Genomic DNA, 10,102 nt, shown 5'->3' with positions numbered 1-10,102 from the left:
TTCAATTGGCAAAATTAAAAGGTTTAAAACTGTATTGGAAAAAGTGTGATAGGTTTAAGACTTTTTGGACAATTTTCCTTACATTAAAGCTTCCAAAATATGTTCCTGTTGGATTTCGTCCTAACCTTACACTCCTCGGAGAGGCCACAACCTTAGGGAACAAAATGATTTAGAGGAAGAAATGAACGGGCAAAAAGGAACGCGAAGAACAAAAAAAACATAAAAATAAAAATGTTTAAATGCAAATTGCATAAAACAAAACATCCGTTCTAAGAGTCTAAGACATGAAGTGTTCAAACGAGTGACAGCTTCTCCAACACGCGACTCTAGTTACAGCCATGCACGTTCATAGATGATACTATCATCCCCAAATAAAACCTAAGTCCACCCTTGTTCTCACGACTTTCCACACCACACCTCTATATAAATGCCCAAGCCCAACACACTCTCTCCACTTCCATCTCCAACAACACAAAATAAACTTCATATACTCATCGAATTCTCACTTTCCTTTAAGCAATAACGGCTATGACTTCCATTCAAGCCCTAGTTGCTTCCTTCTTCCTAGTTCTTGCCGTATCTGCAACAGCTCAGCCTACGTCATCGTCCCTCCGGGTTGGATTCTATAAATATACATGTCCTTCTGCCGAAGCCATCGTCAGAGACACCGTTTACAAGGCCTTTTCCAGTGATCCGGGGTTGGCAGCTGATTTCGTCCGGATGATTTTCCACGACTGCTTCGTTAGGGTAATATGCTCGATATGAACATATCCATTGAAAGATTTGTGCTTAGTTTTTACTTGGTTATTCATTTTCTTGATTTCTAATAATGTGTCAGTGTATACTCAAATATCAATTAAAATACATAGTTGCCAATTTAACACAGGGATATTCTAGAGATGGTATGGTACACAAAACCAATCTCAGAGTACAAGAAATGCATGAAAACATATGTATTTTTAGTGATGTTTAGTGTAAAATCTTACCTTTCCACGGTTGCTATTTTTACAGTGAAATGAATCTAAAGAATGATTTCTCGATGCACATGCATAGGCAGCAATCCATCACTAAGTTTTGCTTCGTTGCATAGCTTCCTTACTTGAGCAAAGCTAGGTTTACGAAGATTAGTATACAAAATTCGTATATTAAGCCAGAAAGTAGAAGGATTCCAAGTGAAAACTAAAACAAGTGGGTAATAATCATATCTAATTCGAGTCTATCACGTCATGAAGGATATCGTATTATCTGATTTGTTATCTCTTCCCCATTGGTTTTAGGGCTGTGATGCATCCATCCTCCTAAATTCAACCAAGGGAAACATTGCCGAAAGAGATAGCCCAGTGAACAACCCTAGTTTAGAAGGTTTCGATGTCATCGACCAAGTGAAAGCCCGGCTCGAAGCCGCATGCCCACAAACTGTCTCGTGTGCCGACATCATCGCATTTGCAGCCCGAGACAGCGTCTTCAAGGCCGGCGGAATCTACTACGACATCCCCTCGGGCCGTCGTGACGGTCTCATCTCCCACACCTCTGAGGTGACCCAGAACCTTCCTCCCCCGAGCTTCACTGTGCCACAACTCATCGCCAACTTCGCCAGAAAAGGGTTCTCGGTGGACGAGATGGTGACCCTCTCGGGAGCACACTCCATCGGCGTCTCTCACTGCACGTCCTTCTCGAACCGTCTCTATTCGTTCAACGCGACGTACAAGCAAGACCCGTTGTTGGACCCTAAGTATGCGGCCTTCTTGAAGACCAAGTGTCCCCAGAGCAATTCCAAGACGAACCCGACGGTGGCGCTCGACAGCATCACGCCCAACATTCTGGACAACAACTACTATCAACAACTAATGACTTATCGTGGGTTGCTCTCTTCTGATGAGGCACTGTACACTAGCATGTTGACGAAAGGGATGGTGTTGAACAACGCAAAATACGGCTCCGTGTGGGGGGCTAAGTTCGTGAAGGCAATGGTGAAGCTGGGCTCGGTCGACGTGCTCACAGGTATGCAGGGCGAGATTCGGAAAGTTTGCAGCGCCGTGAATTGAGCGTACTAACCATGCTGATGCGTTGCTTTATGCTTTTCTTCGGCAAAAAGAGATCAGCGGTTGCTCTTCATTCCCTGCGCATTATTTGTTTCGATTCTTTCGTATGTCTTTGAGGTTTGGCGAACTTGTGTAGCTTATGTTGTGATGTTTCTTTTCCGGTTCGGTTTGAATTTGTAATGCATGTTTTGCATCCGAAGGGATGCAAATGCTTGAGTGAACTGAAAAATATGGAGCGGAGGAATTTGATTTGAAGGGTGTTCCAAGTGGATTATTTCTTTTAATTTTTCAGCTGGGGTTTCAGCCAAGAAAACAATTCCTGGGGAAACTTAGAAAAGAGAACACATATGCACCTAAGACATTATTTGTTGAAAAACGTGTTCGTTGAATAGAATATGAAAATGCTAAATTGAACGCTTTATGGGAAGCAAGTGAACTTTAACGCTTCAAGAGGTGACCGATGAAATCGATCAACGTGCTTGATAATTAAGGGAAAAACAAAAGCTCGAATTTTCAAAGGGTAAAATTAATTCTTCTGCTTTATACTATCTACGTTTGATCCCTATTAGCATCAACCACAAGAAGAAAGTTGAATGATTTCTATCGAACTTATTTAATTGGCCCGCGATTTTTTTAATTAATGATTAGTTGTTTTTCACGATTGAATAGATAGTCTGCTCTTTGAAATAATTTTATACCTTTGTGTGGTTGATGCTTACTTCATTGGTATGTACGAATTCGGACCTGAGTAGGTCCTTAAAAGGCTCCATCTCGGTCCTCGTCTAGACTTCGCGATAATCGGGATGTAAAACTTCCAAAGAGAGCGCATGAGAAATGGTGGAGACGCCGATTATTATTATATAGTGCGCGTGTAGACGTTCATACTCTTCGTCGATAGGAAAGCATGTGGTCAACCAGGTGGGAGATGCTAATTATAGTGAGATTATCTGCAGATGTAGTCCTAGTTTAAGGGTGAACAAGAATAAATCTTGTGTCTCGATTTCTTTTTCTCACCTTATGCTCTCTATTTCGTTGTGTTTGTGTGCATAATCCTAACAAAGACAATATATATGATTGTTTTGATCAGATCAAAGTGAGGACGAACACATTTGAAAGACTTACATAGTAAGAATTTCAATCAGATTTTTGCAAAATAAGAAAGACTTACATTCGAAAATCAAACGTTACAAAAAACTTTATATTTGGAAAATAACTTAACAATTTAAAAGGACACGTCGAAACAAATAAAGTCAAGCCAAGAATAAATATTAAGGACGAGAAATCACTTTCCCAATCTCCATCCTGCAAAAATCAAAGCTCTCTGGCACGTCCTCAATTCACAACACTACACAGCTTCCTGATCTCTCCTTGATCACCAGTGAGCACGTCGATCGAGCCCATCTTCACCATTGCGTTGGCGAACTTCATGCTCCAACCAAAGCCGTTCTTCACATTGTTCACGACCATCCCCGAAGTTGAGGGACTCGTGTACAACGTCTAGTCTGAAGTCAACAAGCCGCGGAGCTCCAACAACTGAAAGTAGTAGCTGTTGTCCAAAGTGTTGGCTGTGATGCTATCAAGTGGCACGGTCGGGTTTGCCTGGTTCGCATTGCTCGGTGGCGGGCACTTGGTCTTCAAATAAGCGGCATATGCAGGGTCCAAGGAAGGATCTTGGGCGAAGGTGGCGTTGAACGCGTAGAGGCGGCTTGAGAAGGAAGAGCAGTGGGAGACTCCGATCGAGTGCGCTCCTGAGAGGGTCACCATCTCATCCACCGAGAGCCCTTTCCTAGCGAAGTTGGCAATGAGCTGTTGGGCATTGAAGGTTGGCGGCGGGAGGTTCTGTGTAACTTCTGCGAGGCGAGAGACACGGCCATCGCGGCGTCCAGCGGGGACGTTGTAGAATATGTGTCAATCCGATCCCATAAGGTCTCGAACACCGAATCATGGCGGTAACCGCATGTACTCACGCAGCCTTCCATGGTCACGAGTGCTTTCAACTTTACGATATGGATTCAATATGGTAGTGTGTCAAATGGACAATACCTCAAAATGAGTGATACTTTATGTGTTATCCATTTTGTTAGTCCAAATTCTCTCTCCGTTAAGTGTCACAAAACCTAATGTGTCACCGGAGAATATACTTCATGGTTCCAACGAACCTTCATATGTCTTACCTTGATAGTTAACTCGTACTTTATGTGTAACAAGACATATCGTTAAGGCTAATACTAAGAATGCCCCATAGCCCGTACTCAAGGTTTACACAATGCCTCGAGATTTTCATCAAATATGTATACTCAACTTGATAAATCTACATTCACAAATACCTCATTGAATGCAAAAGAGTTGATACATATTCAAATATTACAAAATGTAACAAAATCGGATACAAACTTCATAAGAGCAACATAAAACTAAACAGCCCCACTAATTAACAAGATCACATGATACTCCTAAGCCCATTGTCCTCGGATTTGACCGATATACGCCTAGAAGTCACATTGCAAAAGCAATATCTGGTCTAGTACATACTTGAGCATACATAATACTCCCAAGTGCACTAGCATAAGGTACATTCTTCATTTGGGCTTTCTCAAAATCTGAATGAGGACATTGTGACGTACTCAACTTATCAACCTTCACGACGGAGCAATTCTGGCTTGCATTGTTGCATGTTGAATCTTTCTAAGATACGATCAACATATGCCCTCCGAGATAAGCCCAATAGTCGGCGAAACGATTCCTATGAATCTCAATACCAAGGACAAAAGACGCCTCACCAAGGTCTTTCATATCAAAGTTCTTAGACAACATCCGCTTTGTCTCATGCAAGAAACCAAGGTCACCGCTTGCAATGCGAATATCATCAACATAGAGTATAAGGAAAATGAATTTCCTCCCACCTGACCTTGCGTATATACACCGATCTACTCTATTCTCAACAAAACCAAATGAAGCGACAACACTATGAAACTTCAAGTACCATTGTCTAGAAGCTTGCTTGAGACCATAAATAGACTTTTCAGGTCTACATACAAGCGTACTGAATCATTTGCCGCAAAACCTTCGGGTTGCATCATATAGACTTCTTCATTAAGGTCTCCATTGAGAAATGCGCTTTAACATCCATCGGGTGTAACTCCATATCGAAATGAGCTACCAATGCCATGATCACTCTGAAGAATCTTTTGAAGAGACTCGGAGAAAAAGTTGCTTCATAGTCTACTCCTTCTCTCCGAGTAAAACCCTTGGCTACCGTCGGCTTTAAACTTCTCAATCTTTCCTTTGGAGTCCCTTTTAGTCTTATACACCCATTTGCACCAATGGGTCTATGACCTTCGGGTAATTCAACAAGTTCCCAAACTCCATTATGCTTCATAGACGCATTTCATCTCTCATTGCATCCAACCACAGCCCGACGAGGACAAGAAACAGCTTCCGTATAAGTCACCGGATCGCCTGGGAACCAATATCGTAGTCTTGCTCTCCTATATATACTAAATAGTCCGTGGTATAGCCGATCGTCTCTCCCTAATGGATCTCCTTATCAGATAACAACACATCCCTCATCCTTACTGAGAGCCTTGAGGAACTTCATTAGGAGCTGTCTCGACAACGATCCCGAGTATCTAACAACCTTTATGACCTTTCCCAACCATTTCTCGACTTCAAATCCGAAAAATCTTGAACTTGTCAAGAGACTCGACTTTTCTTTAATCAAGTACAGATAGCCATATCGAGAATAGTCATCAATAAATGTAATGAAATAAAAATTTCTACATAAGGTTGCCGTATAGGGTCCACTTATATCGGTGTGAATGACCTCCAACAGTCGAACTTCCTGACATAGCTTTTCTTCCTTATCTTGGTCATTTTACCTCTACAATAGCGGCACGCATATCTCTAGGTCATCTTTAAGAGCGGTGCGATGTTAGTCTTTATCACCTTTCTACTCTATCCTTAGAGATATGACCAAGCCTTTTATGCCACAATGCATAAGACTGTTCCTTAGGTAGTGGTCTTTTGGAAACAACCTTTTCACCGTATAAGCGACGTATATGTCATTGGGAGACAAACACAATGCATAATCCGTTGGACATATAACACACCCAACCTTATTTGAATTAAGAAACAAAGAAATAACATTGTTCTTGATTTCAAAAGAGTAGCCATACATGTCCAAACACGATACGGAAACTAAGTTCCGTCTAAAAGAAGGTACATAAAAAGTGTCTTTCAACATTAATCTAAAACCGAGTCTAGAATCAAGATTACATCTCCCACAAACACAACATCGCTTTCTTGTTATTTCCCACAGTGAGTCTTGACTCATCCCGATTTGGCTTCCTCCGGTTTATGAATCCTGTATGGTAAACGCAACATGATTAGTTGCACCGCTATCGAGCCACCAAGAACTGGATGGTGCTTCGATAGGTTGGATTCACAAACAAGTGCCAAAGAATCATTACACTGTAGGCTCACGTTTGGACAACCAAGCTTTAAACTTTCCACAGTCCTTCTTTATGTGACCTTTCTTCTTACAAAAGAAGCAAGTGGCCACCATCCCTTTGAAGGATGTTTTCTTTGGACCCATATTGTCGATTGACCGGTAGTTTCATGAGTACCTTTATGAGTACGATTTCCGAACTTCTTATCCTTCTTTTTGTGGGAACCGAAACATATAAGGCTAGATGCCCTTTTTCCTTCTTAAGTTTCTCTTCCTCGCCACCACCCTTGCTATCAAGTCATTCATCGACTGTCTCATCTTGGGAATTATAATTTGTCTTTATAATCCCAAAATCGATGGAAGGGTATTCAAGGCTTGATGCACAATACAAGCATCGGAATGGAAACATTAAGAGCTTGAAGCTTCGTCTTTAGGTCTACCATCCTAAGGACATAATCTCTAACCCCAAGAAGCATCCATCATACTTCATATTGAAGAGCTTTTTGAAGAAGTGTACCAACCTCGATTAGATGAAATGCGGTTTCTAGCCTCTAAGGCCGCCATCATTTCCTTAGCAAGATGGGGCCACCGGCAAACCACTTTTCAAGTGTTCTTGAATGGATTTCTTCATTGTCAATAAGCAAATCCGATTGCTCTTTTCCCAGCAAAGATAGTCTCGTTTTCTCGCCTGATCTTGGTGGCCATGATATCTGCCGCTTATCCTTTGTAAGAGCAATGTGAACATCCGCCGACTCCATTCCAAATAGAAAATCCTCTTTCCATTTCTTAAAGTTCAAACCAAGAAGGACCTCAATGGAAATGGAATTGCCGTTCTAAAAGGTGACTGGAAAACAAACAAACAATACAATCAAGCATCATGTGAGTACTTATACAGAGAGTTACATACATCATCACATAATCACCTTTGGGCGAAAAATATGACATGCGGTTGTACACTCTCCACATGACAATGCCATGAGAACATATTCTAATCTTTCGTAAAATCACCACCTTTGGGTGTATGAACCACTAAGATCAGTCATTTTTCAAGCACATGCTATACATGTACCCTCCATGAACTAGTACGGATCACCTCCTTTGGGAGTATGATCACGCAATAGAACAGGAGACATCCCACCACAATATGAGACCGATATTTCTCAAACCCAATCAAGTGTGCCACTTTGGCGGTCACAACCCAACCGAATTCTTGAAAATCTCTCATACCAGGGATATGAGCTTTATGTATCACATTTACTATATGCATGTAATGCCGACGTAAAGACAGGGGCGTATGTCTTTGAAATTACATGCCATGCTAATTATACTGTTCCATTCATTGATAGACAATGAATTACACTCTACACATCCTTATGTGGTGATATATATGTGAGCTACCATATGTATTTCCGAAACCATAGAGAAATACAAGAAAATACGCAAAATACCCTAAAAATACGCGTATATAGGGTTCTATACGTATTTTCACATCTGTAAAAGCTTCAAACATGCAAAATAAATACACCACAATGTAGAGCATCTCGATACGAGCGCGTCGGTACTCAAGATCGTCCAAAACGGACATCGGACACGCCCGCACGCGCCGTCGGAAGACGCGGCGCGTGCGCGCGTGTCAAAACCGGTCACACCGGCCGCCAAGCCGGTCCGACCGGCGACCGGTCCAACCGGTCAACGGTCAACGTACCGGTCCGACCGGTCACGGTCAACGGAGATCCGACCGGTTGACCGGCCGGGTCGAGATCCGGGTCGGGTCAACGGTCGGGTCGGGACCCGGTCAAGCCGGATCCGCGCCTCGCGACGTCATGCCGACGCCATGCGGTTTACGGCGGAAAGACGCGCCGGTTGGCACGACGCGTGTCAGCCGTCACGCGCGCCGCGCCTAGGGCGCGTGAAGGCGCGTGAAGGCGCGTCCGGCTCGTCCGGCGACGTTCCGCCCACCATTTTCTCGCCTCGACGAGTAGATTCCAAATATATAATAAAATTTAAATTTCATCCGACAAAAATTTTCGAACCTGGGCAAAAACCTCTCGGACAAAACGAAAACGGTCTTAATCCGCATGTTTCGCTAATCTATATGGCTCGATACCACATGTAGGCCATGAAAATGGCATGCCCAGGGATCACCATAATCGAAACCGAAACACGATAATGGAGAAATTGTCGGTTCGCGTACAGTTTGGAATCCATCGGACTTGACGCGAATTGGCGACGGTTTCCGAACACGAACTCAAGATCTTCTCCCTATACCCTTCGTTAGAACACCGGCCTAATGAGATTGCCACTCACGAGAAGAAATTTCTCTCTAGATCCGTATGTGAGTCAAATTGTGCATCATCGGTTAGGGGAGGACTTGAGCGCTATTTATAGAGTCTTCGACCACGGCCCTCTCATTACGGGCCGGGCCGTACTCGGCCCACACCAGCCAGCCCCATATTAGACTTATTAAGAACCCATATATCTTACCTTTATTAGACCAAACTAATTCAGTTAATTTCAATTAATGAAGCCCACATTAGGAAATTCTTACAGAATATGCCCCCGGTCTTGTGGGCACTGTCACGGGCTGCAAAAGCGATGATGTCGGCGCACGAGACAGTCATGGGGCACAAGGCTTCGAGCCGGGCCTTGGCCTGATTGATGATTTCAAACCCTCGGAGGCTAGGGTTGTTTGCGGGGTGATCTCTTTCCGCCGGGTTTCCTGGGGTTGATTTTAAGAGCACTGAAGCATCACAGCCCTGAGATAAGTCTAATGAGTCAGTAATAGTATAGAAATCACAAAATGACTATCAACTTACCTAAAAGCAAAAACCTATATATGTCACTTGGTATAATATTCGAATGCTCGAACAAATAGAAAGATAAGTTCAAAAAAGAACAAATACAAAGAAAATACACTGAAGCATGAATTTCGGATTTTAAAAGCTAAATCAATAAGACTAATTGTGTAGCTAACATCTCTTATTACGTATACACAATACAAAAGAAACTATAAGCCTCATTATAGAAAACTTACATTTCCAATACATATTTTATGAGCCTTAGCAAATTCTCTTAGCACACCTTTAGCATTTTCCTTTTAATCATTGCAAGTAGGAAGCAAAGGGAATTACTGAAAAGAGAAGAGCTGGAAATTTAAAGAAAGCGAAATAAGTTGATCAAGCCTAAACTTTTGAGCATAAACACTTCGTCGTACCCTAACGAAGCAGTCGTGAAAATGCATGCGAACCAGACCGGCCGCCATCCCAGGGTTCCTCGAGACGGCATCGGACACAGTTTTGCTGATGATAAGCTCTGCCAACGGGCAAGTATATAGGTAGTATCCCACCTTTAGGGGCGGAGCCGCCATTGCAGAAACCGATACAAAGAGAACCAACGCGAGTGCATGAAACCCTGCCGCAACGGAAGCCATGTTGCTGGAGAGGGGCAGAGTTGAAGCAGTTTAATTGAAATGGAGATGTTTCTGACGGAGTACTTAATATGATGAGGGGTAGAAGGAGAGATATGCAGAGATGATGAGAATCCGTATAGTTCTGTGCCAGTATTTATAGATGAGTTGACGGAGTGTGTATAAGCAAAAGGTTTGACTTCTGTT

At 42.8% G+C, this 10,102-nt stretch overlaps 1 protein-coding gene and 1 pseudogene across 1 annotated transcript; one reads left to right on the top strand and one right to left on the bottom strand.

The window, feature by feature from the left end:
- The first annotated feature begins 528 nt into the window (after positions 1-528).
- On the top strand, positions 529-2,045 carry LOC115663037 (peroxidase 5-like). Its single transcript, XM_056321531.1, has 2 exons — positions 529-747; positions 1,278-2,045. Exons 1-2 carry the CDS (start codon positions 529-531, stop codon positions 2,043-2,045), a joined length of 987 nt encoding a protein of 328 aa, XP_056177506.1.
- A 1,329-nt stretch (positions 2,046-3,374) lies between these two features.
- On the bottom strand, positions 3,375-9,919 carry LOC115663035 (peroxidase 5-like; annotated as a pseudogene).
- Positions 9,920-10,102: the final 183 nt, after the last annotated feature.

The sequence above is a fragment of the Syzygium oleosum genome, unplaced genomic scaffold, assembly GCF_021117445.2.
Source record: "Syzygium oleosum isolate NSW1041296 unplaced genomic scaffold, Sole_v2.1 Sole_v2.01, whole genome shotgun sequence".
In the NCBI taxonomy this organism is placed as follows: domain Eukaryota; kingdom Viridiplantae; phylum Streptophyta; class Magnoliopsida; order Myrtales; family Myrtaceae; genus Syzygium; species Syzygium oleosum.
This window is presented reverse-complemented; position numbering and strand designations above follow the sequence as displayed.